The following is a 22,902-nucleotide window of genomic DNA, read 5'->3' as shown; positions in this document are numbered from 1 at the left end:
GAAATCAGTCGCTTCCTATAACCATCAATAAGCTTCTGACACCTCTCACCCGGAATTTTGGACCACTCTTCCTTTGCAAACAGCTCCAGGTCTCTCTTATTGGAAGGACACCTTTTCCCAACAGCAATTTTAAGATCTCTCCACAGGTGTTCAATGGGATTTAGATCTGGGCTCATTGCTGGCCACTTCAGAACTCTCCAGCGCTTCTTTGCCATCCATTTCTGAGTGCTTTTTGACGTATGTTTGGGGTCATTGTCCTGCTGGAAGACCCAGGATCTTGGACGCAAACCCAGCTTTCTGACACTGGGCCCTACAGTGCGACCCAAAATCCTTTGGTAATCCTCAGATTTCATGATGCCTTGCACACAGTCAAGGCACCCAGTGCCAGAGGCAGCAAAACAACCCCAAAACATCATTGAACCTCCACCATATTTTACCGTAGGTACTGTGTTTTGTTCTTTGTAGGCCTCATTCCGTTTTCGGTAAACAGTAGAATGATGTGCTTTACCGAAAAGCTCTATCTTGGTCTCATCTGTCCACAAGACGTTTTCCCAGAAGGCTTTTGGCTTACTCAAGTACATTTTGGCAAACTGTAGTCTTGCTTTTTTATGTCTCTGTGTCAGCAGTGGGGTCCTCCTGGGTCTCCTGCCATAGCGTTTCATTTCATTTAAATGTCGACGGATAGTTCGCGCTGACACTGATGCTCCCTGAGCCTGCAGGACAGCTTGAATGTCTTTGGAACATGTTTGGGGCTGCTTATCCACCATCCGGACTATTCTGCGTTGCAATCTTTCATCAATTTTCCTCATCCGTCCACGACCAGGGAGATTAGCTACAGTGCCATGGGTTGCAAACTTCTTGATAATGTTGCGCACTGTGGACAAAGGCAAATCTAGTTCTCTGGAGATGGACTTGTAACCTTGAGATTGTTGATATTTTGCCACAATTTTGGTTCTCAGGTCCTCAGACAGTTCTCGTCTCCTCTTTCTGTTGTCCATGCTTAGTGTGGCACAGACAGACACACAATGCAAAGGTTAAGTGAACGTCTCTCCTTTTTATCTGCTTTCAGGTGTGATTTCTATATTGCCCACACCTGTTACTTGCCCCAGGTGAGTTTACAGGAGCATCACATGCTTGTAACATTCTTATTTATCCGCAGTTGTGAAAGGGTGCCAATACTTTTGTCCAGCCCATTTTTGGAGGTTTGTGTGACATTATGTCGAATTTGCTTTCTTTCCTCCCTTTTTTTGTTTTGTCCCAATACACACAAAGGGAATAAACATGTGTATAGCAAAACATGTGTTAATGCAATACGTTTCGTGAGAAATACATGATTTCCTGGAGAAATATCAAGGGTGCCAACAATTTCGGCCATGACTGTATGTGAAGCCAAGCTATCTGCAAGAAGCCCCCCCGCAAAGTCCCACTGTTGAAAAAAAGACGTGCTGAAGAAGTTACAATTTGCCAAAGAGCACATTGACTGGCCTAGAGAGAAATGGCACAACATTTTGTGGACTGACGAAAGTAAGATTGTTGTTTTTGGGTCTAGTGGCCGGAGACAGTTTGTCAGACGACCCCCAAACACTGAATTCAAGCCACAGTACACTGTGAAGACAGTGAAGCATGGTTGCGCAAGCATCATGATATGGGGATGTTTCTCATACTACGGTGTTGGGCCTATTTATCGCATACCAGGGATCATGGATCAGTTTGAATACATCAGATTACTTGAAGAGGTCATGCTGCCTTATGCTGAAGAGGAAATGCCCTTGAAATGGGTGTTCCAACAAGACAACGACCCCAAACACACCAGTAAATGTGCAACATCTTGGTTCCAGACCAACAAGAATGACATTATGGAGTGGCCAGCCCAATCCCTGGATCTTAATCCAATAGAAAACTTGTGGGGTGACATCAAAAATGCAGTTTCTGAGGCAAAACCAAGAAATAGAGAAGAACTGTGGAATGTAGTCCAATCATTCTGGGCTGGAATACCTGTTCACAGGTGCCAGAAGTTGGTTGACTCCATGCAACACAGATGTACAGCAGTTCTCAGAAACAGTGCTTATACAACTAAATATTAAGTGATTCAAAGGAAAGCAAAATCTTGAAACATTGTTCAGTTTATATAGTGAATGTTTGACTTTGTAAAGAAGAATACAAACACTGCTATTTTTTTTGAATAGTCTAATACTCACTTTTCTTCAATTTTTTTAGAGGAACAACACAAATTTGATATATTTTTGTTCATGTTTTGATTTGGAATAGAATGTGTAGTGTTCCCAATGCATTTATGTGTATGGAAATAAGAGCTATTAGAAGGATTTTGAGCTTTATTCACTTTTTTCAACACACTATTATTTTGAACACAACTTTAAAATCACATACCCTTGTGAATTAGGCCATAATAGCGTTATAGTAAATCAAATCAATGCCTAAGGATGTAGTTGAATTTGGACTGGGCATCTAAGCATTGGTGCGCCCCAGTCAGGAATGACTAATGGTCTACTAATAATTTGATGGTGTACACTTCCCTTATGTACTGTACGTGTGTGTATATACAGCGGGTAAAATAAGTGTTGAACACACCTCCATTTTTCTCAGTAAGTATATTTCTAAAGGTGCTATTGATATGAAATTTTCACCACATGTTGGTAACAACCCATGCAATCCATACATACAAAGAAACCAAAACAGATAAGATCAGAAGTTGAGTTATGTGTAATAAAATGGAACGACACAGGGAAAAAGTATTGAACACGCTAACTGAAATTTATTTAATACTTCGTACAAAATCCTTTGTTCTTAATGAGAGCTTCAAGACACCTTATGTATGGAGAAACTAGTTGCATGCATTAAATATATAAAAGAGGTATACGAGCGCTAGGAAATGTGTAAATGATAAGCAGCTAGCATAAAGGTACAACCTCTAAACCTTTGATATATATTCTGTCAAACAATGCAGCGCTATATTTAGAAGTTTTTTCACTTGCCATTACCTAAGCGTTCCACAGCGCATTTATATGAATTTACGTTTATTATTGCTTACTCAAATTTTTTAATATAGTGCTGCATTGTTTGACAGATTAGTTGCATGCATTGCTCAGGTGTGATTTTGGCCCATTCTTCCACAAAACTGTCTTCAAATCTTGAAGGTTCCACGGACCTCTTCTATAGCAGCTTTGTTTTCTTTCTTTGAAACCAATTGAGTTTCCTTGACTTTATGTTTGGGATCATTGTCTTGCTGAAATGTCCACCCTCATTTCATCTTCATCATCCTGGTAAATGGCAGCAGATTTTTATGTCTTTGTACATTTTTCCATTCATCCTTTCTTCAATGACATGAAGTTTGCCAGTACCGTATGCTGAAAAACAGCCCCACACCATCATGTTCCCACCTCCAGACTTCACTGTTGGTATGGAGTTTGGGGGTGATATGCAGTGCCATATGACCTCCAAACATGGTGTGTATTATGGCATCCAAAGAGTTCAATTTTGGTCTCATCTGACCAGACTATATTCTCCCAGTATTTCACAGGCTTGTTTAAATGTTGTACAGCGAACTTCAAATGAGCTTCAACATGCTTTTTATTCAGCAATGGAGTCTTCCGTGGTGAGCGTGCATTTAGGCCATGGCGATTGAGTGCATTACTTATTTTGTTCTTTGAAACAGTTGTACTTGCTAATTCCAGGTATTTCTGAAGCCATCTACAAGTGGTCATTGGCTCTTGGACAACTCTTCTGATAATTCTTTTCACTTCTCTGTCAGAAATCTTGTGAAAGGAGCACCTGGTCATGACCAGTTTATGGTGAAATGATGTACTTTCCACTTCTAGATTGTGGCCCCAACAGTGCACACTGGAACATTCAGAAGTTTAGAAATCTTTCTGTAATCAATGCTATCAGTATATTTTGTAACAAGGTTGGGAAGGTCTTGAGAGAGCTCTTTGCTTTTACCCATCATGAGATGTTTCTTGTGTGACACCTTGGTAATGAGACATCTCTTTACAGACTATCATTTGAGACTGAACCAGCTGATATTAATTTGCACTTACAAGGGGCAGGATTGCTTTCTAATTACTAATAGATTTCAGCTGGTGTCTTTTTGCACCTCGCTTTCTTCATGTGTTCAATACTTTCTTCCCCTGAGTCATTCCATTTTTATTGCACATAACTTAATTCCTGAACGTATTTGTTTTGGTTTCTATGTAGGTATGAATTGCATGGGTTATTACTAACGTGGTGAAAAGTTCATGTCAGTAGCACATTTAGAAATATATTTACCTAGAAAAATGGTGATGTATTCAGTACGTATTTTACCAGCTGTATCTTCCTTCTTGCCTTTTCTTCAGTGCTGGGCAAAGAGCATTTGACATATCAGCACCTTTTTCTGCATCGTTTTACTCATCAATACCCATCAAGAGTTGTGTCCATGACACCCTGCACTCACAGGAAGTGATTTGAATGGTGCAGGGTGTCATTCAACCAGAAAGCAGACTGGCTTGTTATTACAGAGTAGTGAATATGCAGAGGACAGCATGGATAAGTATTTACAGGAAAGTAAGCAAATATTGAGAGCTGAATTTTTTATAATGTCTGGGCTACTTAAAAATAAACTAGATATGGGCTCTATGCCTTCATGTATTGCAGCAAAAACAGACTAGTCTTGAGCTATTTTAGCTGCTTCTGAATATAGTTTCTAGAGGTATATCTTTCTGCATTTTCTGCTTTCTTAGGTGAAACAAATGCATTAGTATGACATTAAAACCAGATGATGTAATGATCAGAATGTAAAGGCAGACAGTGTAACATGACCTCTTTCTTCCAGTAAAAAGAAAAAGAAAACTCTTCTCCAAAGTGAACTTGTGAAGTACAAATGTAGACTAAATATTATATAAATACTAATTTTCTGAAAATGTTGTGTGGCTATCATATAAATCAGTCTATTATTGCCCCTCTCTAAGTAATCTACAACTTGACTTGCAGATTTTCTGTGCTTTGTTTTTTTATTAACATAAAAATTGTACAGTAAATCCTGTTTTTATGCATGAAACCAGGATGTTCTGTGGGAGAAATCGAAGCAAGGGTCAAATAATTTTTGTTAATGCCTGGAGACTGAGTAGTTTAGCTGTATTTTATTTAGCTTAACTGTATGAATAGTTCATATTTAAACACATTTATATGGGGTCTTGAACTACATAATGTAATGATGTTTCCCTCTGCCTTTTGTCAGCCGAGGCCCCAATACAGTGCCAACTGCCACAATCATACATCCTCCAGGACCAATAATAGTATTGAGGTAGTATTTACTGATGTATCCACAAAAACAGTAATGTGCTTACTCCAGTACTAGTAGTAGACCATGGACTTTCATTTTCATAAACTAAAGGTTATATTACTGCCTACTGGAGGTCAGGACTCTGGGTCAAAACTGAAGACCATTCCCTAGGGGCCATAACCCCTCTTAGTCATCCTGTTCCACTGGAAAATCATATTTCTTGATTTCACTCAAGAGGGTTCTAGAAAGGATGCTCCAGCTTCCAGTTGTACCATTTCTCCCTGGATTCCCCACACTGCTGTTTGGGTGTATGAGTCGAAGGGTAAAGTTTTCCCTGTCAAGGCTCACTTATTCAGGCCTGTGAGTGCTTCTTGGGCCTTTTGCCATCAGGCATTCTGTGTCTCAAGTTTGTAATGCCTCAACTTGGTCCTCATCCCATACGTTTACCAAGTTTTACAAGATGGAGGTCTCCACATCAGCAGGTGTTAGTTTGAGTTGCAAGTGTAGGCATTTTTGTGAGCTTTTGGTTTGCTGTTGTTGGGCTCCGGTTTGTCTGTTGTTGGGGTTGCCCACTACTCTGTTTCTGAACTGCATGGGAATGTCCCATGGATCATGAATATGAATGGTAGTGTTGCTCAGTGGATGATAGAAAAAGTGGGATTTTACTGTAAAATCTCTTTCAATTGAGAAACTCAGCTCCCATCCCTTTTGTGCTGGTTGTTGCCATTGTGTTTTTGTACTGCTTTGATGCAGTTGAGCAGGATGACTAGAGGAGGGGTTTTAGCCTTGTGTCCTGTCCTTCAGTAGCTGGTAGTAAAAAATGTGGTTCATGATTGTGAAACACTTTGTCTTTCAATGGGATTCAAAAAAGGCATTTTACTGTAAATACAAAAATTGCATGACTTGGTATTTACCATTTCAGTACCCCAAATACTTACCATTTCAATACCCAAAATGTTAAAGTGTAATTTTAAATTAATGAAGAATCGGTAATTTGTTGATTGTATGGGAATTGGGTAGACCCATGTTTTGATTTGAGTTAATTTTCTACTAGCTTTAAAAGTCTGAATTCTAAAATTGCAAAATTGCTTTACCTTTATTAGCTAAATAGCAGTTTTCAAGTCTTCCAGAGAGATTGAAAACTGCGTTGAGGGTCTAAGCTCGACAGGACTATTGTAAACTGGCCAAGCTGGCCATAGATGGGTAGAATTTTGAACAAAAATTATTGTTCTAGACAGTTTGTTCATTTTTCTAATCATTAGTGGGTCAATTCGATGTTTGTTTTCAACCACAGCGACAAGAAATTTTAAAGGATCAGGATGAAAAATGTTTCTTGGATAAACAAATTTCTAACAATGTGTGTGGCTTTTCTTTGGTAAAGTCCATTCATTTTAGTCACGTGTTAAAGCAAATTAAATTTTTTGTATGAAATTTCCTAGGGTAGCCCATACATTATGCATGTGGCACTGGGGAACACCGTTCAACCAATTATTTGACTTCTGTAGGCTAATGGCTGCATCATAGAATATTTAGAGGTTTACCAAAAAATGGATGAAAACTTAGGCAAAGGTTTTAATTTTTTTAATTTGCAACTTATTGGAAAACTGTACATTTTTCCAACATAATGGACTATTCTGCGTAGATTAGGGATATAACATCCCACATAAATCAATTTTAAATCCAGGTTTTAACACTAAAAAATAGAGAACAGTCCAAAGGGGATGGGGAAAATGTATACAAAGCACAAAATTCCTGAACTGATTCAAATAGAAAATAGGTATATGTGTATCGGGAAGTAAAATCACGTTCTTTATCCTTATAATATCTATTTTCAAGGCAAATTTCAGTTCTGACTTTGTTTACAATACTGTCCCCTGTTCCCTGATGCTTTCATAAAACAGTTTTCTCAGCTTATGACTGCAACTCTGCTTTGCCTATGAAATTATATAATAAATTGGCAACTTTAGAGCTTTCATATCTCCGTGATTAATTGTGAACAGAAGGGGTTATTGGGTTTTGGCTCTGGCAATTTGCTTTTGGCTGGCTTCTGTATTTTAAAGTCATTCTCATTTTGGTTAGGCAGAACATCACTGTGAAATTCATTGATTTTCGATCAATAATGCATAAGACTAAAATATTAGTGAATTTATTTCTTTCATATCAACATTAGCCAACCGCATATCGATTTTTACCTGGAAGATCAAGAACACAGCATCTGTTCCTTGCTTATCTATTTATTACGTAGTGTTTTTGATAATGACTCACTGCTTAACTTCCTAACACACTTATTTGGCTGCTTTTGTAGGCAGAGAACAAATAGAAAACCCATGTTATTCAATATCACATAAATACTGACTAAAAGTCGTTTACAACAACGTTTACAGTAAAAACGACATAAAATACATTCTCCTGCATTTTACAGGTCAATGTAGGTGATGCTGTAATTTAGGAAACCAAGTCAGCTACACTATTCAGTCATAAAACACAAATACTCTTGTCTGGGCTACAGATGAGAAAGGTCCCCAAAGCTGCAGATCCATAGATGGGCTCAGAGTGGACTCCTATTTGATCTGGTCTTTGAGTAGGGTGACCACCACTGGAAACCTCCACACCGCACACTATAACCTTGCTGCTGGCTTCAGTAAGGGAAACCAGTCATGAAATGAAAGCAAAGGAAGAAGGCGCATCGGCCTAGTGCGATACCTTAACAACTGTTTATTAAATAAAACCAGATACCAATGTACCCACAAAAATGCACAATCAAGTGACAAGTAACAAATCCAGTCCAGACACAGGAAGCGTGTACATCTGGTGGGGCCAGCTTGCGCGTTTCAAGGGCAAAGCCCTCTTCAGAGCAATTTTAGTGCACTTGCAGATAAAAGGAGGTGTCTGATCCATTGCTTTGGGTTACTCAAACTGTATTGAGTAGTAATTCAAAACATTTTAAAGCGGCATTTAACCCCAAACCAAAAATGTATTCTATTGCAGCTTACCAATCATGTTCTTTTTTTGTTTTTTTCCCTCTGTTTTCACCTTGTGATATTGCCAGTAACACACCTCCTGTATTAGTGAAACACCACTGTGGAGGAATGAGCACATGACACAGCAGATAGCTGCATTGTCAGTCTGTGGGGGGAGGGGAGTGGTACAGTATTAGACTTGAATACAAATAAAAATTGAAGCCAAACCCCAGCTCACACTTTATAATCAGTTACGGCAGTTTTTTACCTCTTGGGATACGTTTTACATGAATAAATAAAAACGTATCATTTTAATCACCCCTGCCAGTGGTAAATGGATTGTCCCATCCATATAAACTGATACATTCTGCTGGAGCACTTGAACTTCTGAAAAACAACAGACTTGTTGGCTGCATGAAAGATGAACATAAAAAGGAAACTCATGCAGTTATCACATCTAAGAATTCGTAATCTGCAATATAATAAATGATTGATTTTGGATTTAATGCTGCTTTACTAAACTGTTGGTATACAGGTAGTGGTGTCGAGGGGTGTTGTCCACGCCCAGGCCATTATGAAAACTTTCTGTGACTGCTAAAGTTCTATATTCAATAGTGGCACTCAATAATCATGGCGTATTTGCTAATGGCACATACCTTCACATAAAATGTTTGTTCCCACAAGAAATTGGGGTTTAATAATGACTGGTCATTACTGAATCCAACTGCTAGAAAACTGGAATCTTCTCACTCTGGCTTGTAGCTCTAAAATAGTTTTTATGCTGAAAATGGTGCTTTGAACTTACTCCAGAGGCAGGGTCATGTAGGCAGTGCCAGATCATTGGTTAGATGGCTGTTGAATAAAGAAATGATAAATTTTTTAGCAGATCTACTGATTGACAGGCTCTGTCTGATTATTTGACAGGCTCAGTCTCAGTCACCCTAAGCCCTTTTGCAAACAGACTGTGTCACCCTCCAGTAGGGGGAGCTGTTTCATAACAGTTCTTATTGTGACATTTGCCTGTGTACTGTGCATGGTTAGGCGGAACACCACTTTGTGCTTTAATCGTTTATTGATGCGAATTGCATATCATCATTGATTTTGAACTGTTTTTTTTTTTTTTTGTGTTGGTGGTAACTGAAATACATGGTGCCTGAGGCAGTTTATACAGTGTGTGTATGTGGAAAGAGGGTTCATAAAAGCCAACTGTCCAGATTGCAGACATAAATCTGTAATGCTAATTTTACAAATACTAGAAAGAAAAAGGTCCTTTTTCCCCCAAAAATAAACATAGCCAAACATCCCATTTTTTAAGTCTACCCCTGTGCTTGAAGAATCCTGTAATGTATTTTGCAGATTGAATCATTAGTTCTGACAGTCATGCTCTCCACAAAGCAGAAATATGCCAGAATCCATTGGTCTACGATTTTAAGAGCAGACTTTTTAGCCACTGACTTGTACTTTACACATAAATGCATTTTATTTTTTACCATAGGCATTTCCTTTACTGCAGCCACGTCTGTTAAGGAGCACGGGTCTTTAAATTTAAATTTCTGGCATATATAGAAACTTTTAAATACCCAGAAAAGTACCCTTAAATTATAAGTAAAACCCATGTAAATCCATTGACTTTGTAGTTTCTATTCTGTGCTGACCTAATTACTCTTTGGTGCTGTGGATTATACACCTGTCAGAATGCACTGATTACTGGTTATTGAGTATGTACTTAAGCCTTAAATCTATTATTAAAGTACACTGTAGTATGATGTAAAACTGAAATGAAAGGCATCTGCAAAACATTGTATTAAAATGGCCACATAATTAAAAGACCAATATAAATTTAGAAAATGATGATAGTCACAATATTAACCTACTTTTGTATCCACAAGTCTCTTAACTACTAGATACATGTGGGAAAAGTTGCTTGTGTGTGGCCAGCTTTTCTTTCTTTTCGAAAATTCCGAATTTACTTTGTAGAATAACAGTACTGTATTTTAAGCACTGAATCTGAGGACCAATAAAATCAGCACTGCTGCCAAAAACTGGCCAGAAGCTGGGGCATAAGGTATTTTGTAAAGTTTATACAATCAAACGCTTGATCATTTTGATTGCTTTCGCTGTGTGGTTTTTATTTTATATGGGGTACGGGGAGATGTATTATAAGCAGAGCTTGCATTTTCAAGTTGTAATTTGGGTCAATATACTTTTAAATTTCTTGTTACGTTTAAATTTTTTGTTTATTTCTTAGTTTGTTTTTTTTACTGTGTGTCATACATGTACGAGAATCTTAGAGAGCCACCCGATTGGGAATGAGTCAAACTGAAATGTGTGTATAATCTCCAGTTTGAGCCATTAAAGAGCTACTTCACTTGTCTTTACAAAATCAGGACTGTAGCTGCTGTTGTTTAAGGAACACATACTTACAAGTGTATACAGTTCAGCCCTGTCTTCCTAGCACTGAAAGACTTCACAGCTTGTTAGGTTCTGGTGCTGCCATCTTGGAGTCAGCTATTACTTCCTGATAGCTCACAGCCAGTTACCCATATTCAAGATCGGCAAGATGTGGTAGATTGGTTCTGTAGCCTCCTGGGATGTGTGACATAGTCGTAGGTGGAGGCGCAGGAAGGGTGGACCTAGGGCAATGTCATCTTTGCCTAGGCAAGTAATAAGGAAGTGGGAGAAAGTACCTGCTAAAAAAGTACTTGCTGCTCAAAAGCAAAACTATTTCCAAATGTGTAATAGGTCAGGGGTAAACGTTAGAAGGAGACTACAGTGAAATTGTGAGTGAAGGTTCACTTTAAACTTTGTAAACAGGCGTTTTACATAGTGGTGTGAAGAGGAAAATATGAACAGGAGCCTAAAGTACTACCTGTTTTCTGTATAGAATACTAGAATAAAAGAGAAACCATATGCAAAACCACTATATATTCTTTGTAAGAAATGTGAAAGTATTATGAGAAAACAATTGGTTTCCACATTTTATATTTGATTCTGCTTTTAAGACTCTTGGCTTTATTAGGAGCTATGGTAAGTATATGTAAAGCCAAAACCTTTATTTAATTTTGTATGAAGCGGGAAAGACTTAGACCCCCTGTCAAGTTTTTCCTGCTATCCGTGTCCCCGTTGGAAAGGTTCACTTGCTCTATTTGGCCTGCTGACCATTGCTACTGGCACAGAAAGCAAATGAAAATCCAAAATTTTTGAGTTCTAATTAAAGCAAGAGGTAAGGGGATGTCTTCAGATAGGGACAAATGTTCTATGACAGCTCTCTAGTGTAGAAATTCCCAATAAGGCCAGAAACTACAAAAAAAAAAACCTTGGGTTTTACGCTTCCCTACCATGTACACAACTAAAATAATGTTGCATTATACATACACTTTAACTACCATCTAACGATGAAAAGATGGGGTCCCCACTAGGTGTCTTGCTTCATACTAACTCTTTATATTGATTTCGCCACAAAAGATTGACGAGCCACAATCCAAAAACAGGTTCTTATGCCTGTTGCACACTTATTCAAAAAAGTGAGATGTCAGCCCAAGAATGTGCCCTAGTCTTCCACTCTTGTGAATAGCCCATGATAGCACTGTACTTAATTCTCTTAAACACATTAAATTCATTCTGTTCATTCAAACTTCTTGTTCCTGTTACACTAATCCATGAGATCCAGAGGGTTTCTTTCCCTGAAAGTAAAATAATTCCAACTACAAAATTGTATAGTATCACTATTATGTACTTTTCAAATACGTTTTTTAAGAAAAGATGCAGCTACACCTGTTCTGATAGTACATTTATGTTGTAGGACTCTTTTCTTTAAACTTGTAATAGTTTTTTTTTCTTCCTCCCTTTTCTTTCCTCTTTTTTTTTTATGTTGTTCACATTATTCAGATCACTTGACTAAACTTGTTAAATTTCATCCAAACCCCCCTCCTTCTGTCTTAGATTATCATATCCTGACTGACAGATGGAGGACTCCTCATGGGCTTACCTATATTACATCTCTATATCCATATTGTCTATATCGGGGCATGTAATATATGCCTTTTTATAAATCTCCACTAAATGTATGCTTGCATACTCTTTTTACCTTTTTATATGGAGCTTTACTCTTTTGATGTGAACCACTCTATTGTTTCTGAACTTAGAAGGCATTTCATGTTATTTCTCTGTTTTCTGGAAATTTTAATTAACTTCTTTGTAAAACTAACTTGTAATAGTTTTGCCTGCATTATATAGCTTAAAGTGTTACTAAACCCAGGACCCTGCATTCACTATATCCGATCTCCCACAGTGTACAGAATATGGAAGTGCAATTATTTTAGTAAATATAAACTGCTAAATACCTTTTCTCATCAGCAGTTACAGCAGTCTTGTGACTTCTATCAATGTCCAGCCGAACACTGGTTAAAGCTTGTAGGAGGAGTTTTCTTTCTGCTCTAGGAGGATGCAAAACCCCCAGTCTCTGTATTGACAGTGCTGATTGGCCCTGTGCTGATTACAAGCACTCTCTTGAGAAAAAAAAACCTCTCTAGCAATACACACTAAACTGAGCATGTGCACAATGGCTGCGGTTCAGCCTTTCTTATCAGAAGATAAGACATGGACATTTGAACAAGAGGAGGAGCAGAGAAGTCAGGATCAAATGGCCTTTTTACACAGTGCAGAGGATTAACCCCTTAGGTTCCACAGTGAGGATAACAAGCATGCTTTACTGCATATACAGACTGATTTTACTGTTGTGGGTTTAGTAACACTTTAAACGCATTGGTACCAGCATGTTTCCTGCACTCCAATACCGGGCGGTTTTTCAGTACTGTGAAAGTTTGACCAGGAATTACTCCATAATGCAACCCAATACCCAGTTGAATTTTATAACATTGTTTGAGACAGGTAGGGCTTTTTTTTTTGATGCACAATATAAAGATTCAACATTTTAAATAAACTTTTTCTTTCCTGGTACAAAACATTAACAAAAATGCCAAGACATTTGGCACCCCCAAATTAAATGTTTTGGAAAGTGGACACCCCAAGGTAATCTAATTTTTCCCCAGATTTCTTTGGAAATGTTGTTATAACCCCTCTAAAACAATCCACAATCACCATTGCTCAGAGGCCCTTTATTATATACTTTGTTAATACAGTATACTGCGTTTTACAGGCAAGATTTCCCTTGTATCTGACATTAGCCTTATCTTTGCTGCAACAGCAATATGTCTTTTGTCTTGTTTATTGTACTTGTCCCCGTTTTGCTTCTGGTTAATAGAGTGCCTAGCTTGACACTCCATGCCTCATACTGAACTGCTCTGTTTAGTTTCACTTTCTATGCAGAGGGAGGGCTTAGGAAAGTCATTGTCTTCTTACACTCTAAAAGACTGGAAAAACATTATCTGGACTGCTCTTATTTCAAGTAAAACAAATTGTATTCAGTGTCTGTGTCTTGTTTTAAAAGTTAAGCTGCTTGTGGATTGTGTCAGTTCAGCAAGTGACCATGTGGACTGTGTCCATGCCTATGCATATATCTGCATTTGAAACTGAACACTTTAAATCAAATAAACCTTCTGCTACAAAGGATTCCAGCATCAAGAATCGTCTTGTACAAAGTAACAAACAGCCATCAGAGTTTGCATTTATCTGCACAACCAGAGGATACCTTTTGGTTAGGGATGTATGAGCGACCCTGGACACAGATATGTCAAGGGTTGGACATCTGTATTACAAAATGTGTACAAAACCACTAAATATTTCCTTTAAAGGGACTTTGTCATGAGAGAATATAGAGGAAGCTTACATGTTCCTTGTAGGAATGCTACTTTCCTGTCATGTTGATTGATACTCGGCTATTAATGCTGTCTGATCTGGAACAGGTATAGAGGGAAGGGTAGAGATACAGATCTCTAATACTTTTCTGACACTCATTTACAGCATTCTTGTTTCAGCAGTTTCTCTTACTGAAAAGTATAGCCAGGCAACTTTTCCAAAAGATGCCAGCAATAGCACAATGGCAGTTAGTCACATACAGTTGTCTCTAATGTACAGGTCAGCATTTGTGGGAGATAAGAGGGTGGTTTTAGAGTTGGCCTAACATGGAAACAATGACTACATCGCCGTTACTTTAATTGCCTTCAGATGTGTTGTTAATTGACTCTGCATGTCATTTCACTTGTTCTGACCAGAGCATTAAGCATTTTAGTAGTGTCTAAGTTGTGTTGTAATATTAGTTACAATACGTCATGTATTACAATATATCATGTATTACTTACTCTTATTTCACTACCTGGCACTTTAATAGAAAATCAAGACATGGTAATCCCTCCAATTCAGGAATCAATTATGTGTTTCTTGTTTGCCGATTAAAAAGCCTACGTCCAAGCAATCATGGGTTTCTGTCATTTGATGCTGACCTTTTCTGGGCCATGGAAGAATCTATAAATAATGAGAATGTGCGTCACTACATGATAATAGAATTGTGTTCTGAGCAATGTTTGCTGCCTTTTCTCTGTGACATTATTACACAAACTCTTCACTGGTTGAGCCAATGCACTGAGTCATTGTTCACTCAGCCTGTCACATATAGTTATGTGTCCTGCCATAATCTAGCAAGGTCGTTGGTCAGCTTTGGTTTACTGGCAACAGAACACCAAAGAAGCACAATTTTTGTAATTTTTTTTTTTTTTTGTGGAATTCTGCATGTTTACAAAAATATTGGTAAGGAAACAGTATATATATTTTTATTGTTTTGTTGTGGATTCTTTGTCTTGTGTTTTGTATTCTTCTTCTTGTGTCTAATTAGGTCATAAGTAAGACTATGCTATCCCAGGTATTCCCATTATGGTTGTACAGTGTAAAAGACAAATTACTTGCTTATCTTATTTATAATATGGAGCTACCCATTTTTCATCATTTTTTTTGTTATATTATGTTACTCAATCAGGTTCAGCTGTATTTTCAGTAAGCTGTTGTTTTTTCCTTGCATGTGAATGGGTATTGTTCGCAAAGTCAAGCTTTACCCCATTTACTAAGCTCTGAAGCAAAAGCCCTTACAAAGTGCATAGTGTATATGCATTTAGTAAATCTAACTCACTGTTAGCATTTGCAGTGTTTTAGCATAAAGCTGAATTCCAGGTATGCCTTTTTTACACAGCTATATTGGTCCAAGTTGTACTAGTGTAAGTATACATGTGCTTTGCCTGGAAGATCCCAATAGAAACTGGAAATCACTGCAGTAGGCACCTCTACACCAGTGATCACTGCTATCTTCTGGGTCCTGTGCTAAACGGTTGCCCTGCTGCATGTTAAACACAGGAGGTCACTCACTCAGCAATGGTGCCCTTCAGAGAACATTTTGAATGTCTTTAACCACTTTCCCTCCAGAGGATTTACCCCCCTTCCTGACCAGGCCATTTTTTAAAATACGGCACTGTTACTTTAACTGACAATTGTGTGGTCATGCAATGCTGTACATTAAATTTATGTCCTTTTTCCCCACAAATAGAGCTTTCTTTCAGTGGTATTTGATCACCTCTGTGTGTTTTATTAGTTGCACAATACACAAAAAAAAAACCAACAATTCGGAAAAAACCCCCCAATATTTTCTACTTTTTGCTATAAAACATATCCAGTAAAAAATCAGATTTCATACATTTAGGGCAAAATGTATTCTGCTACATGTCTTTGCTAAAAAAAATCCCAATACATGTATATTAATTGCTACATGTCTGCTAAAAAATAAAATCTCAATACATGTAAATTAATTGGTTTAGCTGAAAGTTATATTGTCTACAAGTGGTGGTGTGTGTGTGTATATGTGTGTGTGTGTGTGTATGTATGTATGTATGTATGTGTGTATATATATATATATATATATATATATATATATACTGGATTTTGTATTTAATTTTTTATGCTGATAATGGTAGCGATCAGCGATTTTATAGCGGGACTGTGGCGGGCATTCTGACACTGGATGGGAAATGACTAACTGCCACTGACATTCCAGTGACACTACTACAGTGATCAGTGCTAATAAAAAGCACTGACACTGTACAAATTACACTGGGCAGGAAGGGATCAACATCTGGGGTGATCAAAGGGTTAACTGTGTGCAGTTTTACAAAATGTGCTGTGTGTGTTTTACTCGGTAAGCATGCTGCTGTGTATTTCTCTGCTGTACAGAGAAGTACACAGCAGCATGAGCTTGCTGGCAGGAGAGAGACCTGTGTTGTTTACATACAGATCTCTCCCCTGTCAGTCTTACTCGGTGATCACCGGGTGCCGGCGGAGTATCTCCGGCTGGGACCTGGTGATTGACATCTGTAGCCACCAACAGCAGCGTGGGTAGGGCAGCGCATGTGCGTGCCCCCTACCCGGAAATGCAAATCACGTATATATGCATGATTTTGCGCAGCACTGCTGTCCTGTAGCAGTAGTTCTACTATAGGGCAGCGGGGAAGCAGTTAATGAATGCAAAGCAATCTCTGACTGAACATGATGGAGGTTTTGATGTCCCCACCCTGCCTCTCCACCTTATCCATTCTTGCATATAGTTTTTGTACTTTGTTTTACAATAATAAATAAGCCACTTTACTACCAAGAAACACTACAGCAGAGCTGTAAAATCTCAAGAACCAGTTAGAAAAAAAAATATAGATGGCATCTGGTGTTCTTCAGCCTGTTCTGCTCTTGTCAGTGGATGTGCTTTTTCCTGGCTTCCTGAAAGTGCCCCTGGCTCCTTAGTTTTATATTATTTGCTCTTACAGAACTGTTGCTAGGTGTCAGGAGATTCAATCACCCACCATTCTTTGTGAAATCAATTCTGCTCATGTGTCGCCGACATTTCACTAGGGTCTGCCATGGAAAGAAGGGAGGGGGACAAACATAGACTTTGGATCTTGCTACAGCAGTCTAGGGAGCATATTTATAAAGCATTGAATGGGGCATTCACTGCAATTGTTTATTCTTGATACATGTGTTTTAAATTACAGTGTTTGACTGACGCTTTTGGGAATAGTTGGTGGATGCCACATTCAGTGCTTTATAAATATGGCTTTTAGCAAAGTCATTAAACAATTCAGCTGTGTCAGTTCATCCATAGCTCTGTTTTGCCTGCATGGTGTTAAGTGGGGCACACACTATGAGAAGATTGGAAGACAAATTCCGTACGAGGCATGATCATTTGATGTTCGTATAGTGTGCATACAACTTTCGACATCTGATTCAGACTTTCCAAACAAAAATTTCTGAAGGGACAATCTGCAAAATGTTTCTTGTACGGGAACAGAATGATTTTCGTTTTTATGTGTACAGTTTTCGTACGGTTTTTGTGTGAGAAAAATCGGATCCGAAAGACTGCGGATGATCAGAAACAATAAACAAAAAAAAAAAAAAAGCCTTCGTCATATGAGAATTTTCGTACAGTTAGTACCATTCTTGATTTCAACCTACTGTGAGGCGGAAAATCAATCATTTATCCCATTTTCCTATAGTGTGTACTGAGCTTTAGGCAGTTAGCACTAGTATGAACTTTCCTTTATGAATATCTGTAAGGCAACTAAGTACATTGGTAACTGTGGTAAATGATGGGCCTAGTGTGGTTGCGTCAGTGTAGCTATGCTACAAAAATGGAAGAGGACTGCAACTTTCTTCTCTGAAGAGCATCTGGAATCCTGTATTATAATCCATGCAAGCACCCATGAGTCACATTTATTGGAAGTCATAACAGGCTACCTATGGAGGCTTCAATTGTGCTCATTGATGTTGACTTACAGATCCTGCAAAGTGCACAAATCATGTTTATACATTTTGGGTCTCCATTCAGTACCACACACAGCATGGGTATTTGAATTTTATTTTTCTGGGTTCCCAAACTTTCAAAGGAAGTTTTCATCACCATAAATAGAAAAGTAAATATATTCCTTCACTTGACAAGTAATGTTTAATTTCTAATTACCAACCTTATCACACTGGAATCCAGAGCCTTAAGAACTGATTTGTGTTTTCTTTAGTGAAGCAGAGAACTGACACAAAACCAACCTTCAAAAAAACTAAGTGATTTTAGTGGGTTCTCAGAGATGATTCTTTGTGAGCTTGCTATTTTCTCAGCCAAAGAAAGCTGAATAGTCCTATTCATCCAGCAACCAGAAGAGCAAGCTCTTATATGCAGTTTGGAATCTGTGGGGATGTTTTAATGGTAAGGTGATATCAAAACCATACGTTTTTCACCACTTTCAGCAGATGATTTATTCACTTCTTCATCTTGTCCCATGCTTCCCATCTCCTTGACCATGTTCCAGTTTAAGGTGGTGACGTGATTGCTGCTCCAGGTTTCCTGTTTCGGGGTGGCTCCTTTCTCTTGCAGCATCCTTTGGAGCCACCCTTGCCTGCAGGGACTGGAGTTTTGTCTCCCTACACCGTGTACATCAATAGAAACACATAGCCTAGGATGCCCCATAGCCTGCTCCTAACTCTTTACTGGGAAGACTTTCAGGGAAGCAGCACTGAGAGAGTAGGAGCCAGCAGACTTGAAAGTTGTAAACTGCAAGTGCTGGGATAAGAATTTTAGTTTACTGGAGTTTATTTTATTCTGCTGAATGTGATAAATTAAAAAAACACTGAGGGTTTAATATTAATAATTGGGCTTCTTTAATGCAGAACTATATTCACCTCGAATCCAGTGATGTGCTGCCCCTGGAACACACTGCCAGCCACTGACATAATTGAGTGGCTGGCTTCTGGGTCTTGATTGCTGGCCACTGTCATTGGCTGGACTGAGACACTACCGCGCATGTGCAGGAGTTCTGTAAAATTCAGCACTGCTGAGTTTATACAGCGGCAGAAAGGCTGGTAAATAGCTTTAATGCAGAAGAGACAAAGCATGTCTTCATTAAAAATCCTGCCTGTTCACCCATTTTCACTTTGTTTCCTTAAAGTAATATTAAAGTAGAATTTTAGGTTCCAAAATGTTGCATTCAAGCAATTTACCTGACATTTCATGAGTAAAACATTTTTACAAGCAAACCAACTGCTCTTGTTCAGTCGATCACTGTGTGTGTAATTGTTAACTGTTGATCTTTTTTTTGTTTTTTTTGTTCTGTAGATGGCGGTCACCAATTTTGAGTAAAATCTGTCATGAGGTTGTAAAGAAAATATATCACTTCCCATCTGTCTCCTCCATCATTGTCAAAATGATTGGAAAACTAAAGCAAAACCTGCTACTGGCATGCCTTGTAATAAGCTCAGTGACAGTGTTCTACTTAGGACAACATGCAATGGAGTGCCACCATCGAATAGAAGAACGCAGTCAGCCAGTCAAAATGGAAATCCCCAAAGCAACATTAAGGACTGAGCAAAGGGTGAACACTAGCTTTACATATAATAAGGACATGCCATTAATATTTATTGGGGGAGTGCCTCGCAGTGGAACTACACTCATGCGTGCCATGCTTGACGCCCATCCCGAGATTAGATGTGGAGAAGAAACCAGGGTTATTCCTCGGATTTTAGCTGTCAAGCAGATGTGGGCACGATCAAGCAAAGAAAAAATTCGCCTAGATGAAGCTGGTGTAACAGACGAAGTGCTAGACTCAGCCATGCAGGCTTTTTTATTGGAAATAATAGTTAAACATGGTGAACCTGCACCTTACTTGTGTAATAAAGATCCATTTGCTTTAAAATCTTTATCGTACCTAGCCAAAATATTTCCCAATGCCAAATTTCTTCTTATGGTGAGAGATGGACGTGCTTCAGTGCACTCCATGATTTCTAGAAAAGTTACTATTGCTGGGTTTGATCTCAACAGCTACAGAGACTGCCTAACCAAGTGGAACCGTGCTATAGAAACAATGTATAACCAGTGCATGGAGGTGGGCTATGACAGGTGCATGTTGGTACATTATGAACAGCTGGTTTTACATCCAGAGCGATGGATGAGAACACTTTTGAAATTCCTCACGATTCCATGGAATGATGCTGTACTGCATCATGAAGATATGATTGGCAAAGCTGGAGGCGTTTCCCTGTCCAAGTAAGTTTCCATATACAAAATTTGTGCTATTGTACAACTCTGATAGACACCTAATACAGCCTTTCCTAAGGCATTTTAGAATAGGGCATGGCACTGACACAGCCTGTAACTTAATAGATAGGGAATTAAGATTAATACTTTTTGTAAACTGAGTTATATGGTTTGTGGTATGTTTATATTATTATTATTATACAGGATTTATATAGCGCCAACAGTTTGCTCAGTGCTTTACAATATAATTGGAGACAATACAGCAACAATACAACAGGGATAGTAGGGCCTTGCTCCTCGGAGCTTACAATCTGTTTATATCTCTAAAGACGAACACAGAATCTATTATCAATGGTGTTCAAAACTCTGAGTCAGTGAAGCGCATCTCATGCACCAAAGCTGAAGGACACTAGGCTACTTTCACACTGAGGAGTTTTTGAAGCGTTTTTGCGTTAAAAAAATCACATGAAAAACTCAAGAAAAATGCTTCCCTATGTATGCAAATATGTACCTAATGTATGTTCTCACACTGAGGCGTTGCACTTGCAGTGCTGTGTAAAAACTCCTGCTTGTAGCATCTTTGGGGCATGTTTGGTGAGTTAAAAAAAGCCTCTTCCCATTGAAATCAATGGAAAATGCCTGAAAAGCGTCCAAAAAGAGCCTCAAAAACGCCTCTGGGAAGCGTATTTGGTGCAGTTTTAAGTCACATGTCCTTTAAAAATGCTCAAAGTTCGGCAAACGCGCAGGAAAAACGCCTCTGCGTTTTCCTGTGTTTTTGCAGTGGATCAGTGTGAAAAGAGCTACTTTCAGCTTTATTTTTTCCATTTCAAACTTGGATATTAAAGAAGCAATCCTTTTGTTTGTTACAGTAGTTTCCTTTATTTCAGTGTTTTTAAAGGGAGTTTATCTGGAGCACATGACAAGGAGAGAACAGGAAATTGCAAAGTGAATATATGTTCCAAAAATACTTAATTAATATAAGAAGAAACAAAATGGCATATAGAGCATATACAGCTATAGATCACAGTCAGAACATAAACATGACATGTTGCCTCTCGTTTCGCAGACAGGACATATTGTAAACTGTAATACAAGTCAAAATGGGGTAGAACATTACGTCAGGCATACAATGTAAATGATGAGGTGATATGAAGATTAGGGTAGGGAAAGCATTGGATGCTGTGAAAGTCATGGTTTACGTATTTATAACTTGAGTGTATGATATAGTTGAGGTTAGTCATATCTGTATGGAAGTAAGTGCTCTATTTGGTTGGTGATGAATGAATGATAAGGTGGTATAACAGGTGTGAAAAAAAAGGAGGTCTGAAAGAAGAACAGTAAGAAAAAGAAATGTAGGATGAGATGGTGGGGGGAATATGGGGGAAAGAAAAAAAAAAAATAATAATTTGGGGAGGGGGGAGTAAGGGGTTAAGTGACAGTAGAATGTTTAGGTAATAAAAAGTTAAATTGGATCACTTCCCTAAGTATTAGCCAAGACAGAAAGGTAGTAATAAGGCTTAGAATATGGTACGTGCAAGATCGGTCAGTGGGGTAACCCGTGGATCAAAAACCCCGTAAGGTAAAAGTGTCCCCGGTGATCCGGGTATTTCCCAATACCGCATTGTATTAGGACATTCAGTCAGCGGATATAGATTGATCCTTTACTATTAGGTGATAGGTAGAAGTGGATTTGAAATGACTCCAGCATGCCCATGTTTTCCTAAATCTCTCGAGATGTTCCTTAGCTATAGAAATCAGTTCCTCCATTTCCTCAGTTTTGTCGATCTTAGCAAACCATTCTCGTATAGTGGGAACATGTCTTGAGCGCCAGTGGACTGAGATACATTGCTTTGCAGCATTTACCATGTGCATGGCGAGTGATTTGCGGTATGTCTGAAATGGAAGAGCGGTATGGTGAAGCAAAAATTGTGAGGGGGAAAGGTCTAGGGCATATGTAGTAACTTGTGTGATTGTAGATTGTACTTTCCCCCAGAAGGGTTGCAACAATGGGCATTCCCACCAAATGTGCAGGAGTGTACCCGTCGTTTGATGGCATCTCCAACACAAATCAAATGTTGGAGTCGAAGCTGTGAAGCAGGGATGGTACCCTATACCATCTAGAGCAGTGGTTCTCAACCTTCCTAATGCCGCGACCCATTAATACAGTTACGCATGTTGTGATGACCCCCAACCATAAAATTATTTTCGTTGCTACTTCATAACTGTAATTTTGCTACTATTATGAATCGTAATGTAAATATCTGATATGCAGGATGTATTTTCATTGTTACATATTGTACATAATTAAAGCATAGTGATTAATCACAAAAACAATATGTAATTATATTGTGAAATATTTATTTCTAATTACAAATAAATGAAATTTTGTCTTGAAGCATGGTGTAGCATGGGTCTTAGGCGACCCCTGTGAAAGGGTTGAGAACCGCTGATCTAGAGTATACTTTGAAGTTATTTTCTGCAAAGTGAATATAATCCATATCGGCCAATAAGAGGAATGTGAGAAATATTGTCAGGGTGGCTGCTGTGGGCTCCTGTTTTGCAAATTGCTCTGAACTTTCAAGTCAACATAATTAAAAGGAGCTGAGTGAGCTGTGGTCTGCATTTTTTACATGCTTTCTTGTAGGTATGGCTAG

The 22,902-nt window shown here is 38.5% G+C and overlaps 1 protein-coding gene across 3 annotated transcripts in view; it reads left to right on the top strand.

Moving 5' to 3' along the window:
- TPST1 (tyrosylprotein sulfotransferase 1) overlaps positions 1-22,902 on the top strand; it is a 170,190-nt gene that overhangs the window by 47,441 nt on the left and 99,847 nt on the right. For all 3 annotated transcript variants that reach the window (XM_089668457.1, XM_089668456.1, XM_089668455.1), the window contains exon 2: positions 19,331-20,257. In XM_089668457.1, coding sequence (XP_089524583.1) covers positions 19,419-20,257 — 839 coding nt within the window. In that variant the 5' untranslated portion in view covers positions 19,331-19,418. The remainder of the gene's footprint in view (positions 1-19,330; positions 20,258-22,902) is intronic.

The sequence above is a fragment of the Staurois parvus genome, unplaced genomic scaffold (genome assembly GCF_062004578.1).
Source record: "Staurois parvus isolate SC_StPar_1 unplaced genomic scaffold, SC_StPar_1.0 ptg000058l, whole genome shotgun sequence".
Taxonomy (NCBI): domain Eukaryota; kingdom Metazoa; phylum Chordata; class Amphibia; order Anura; family Ranidae; genus Staurois; species Staurois parvus.
The sequence above is the reverse complement of the archived record's forward strand: the minus strand, read 5'-3'. Positions and strand labels throughout refer to the sequence as shown.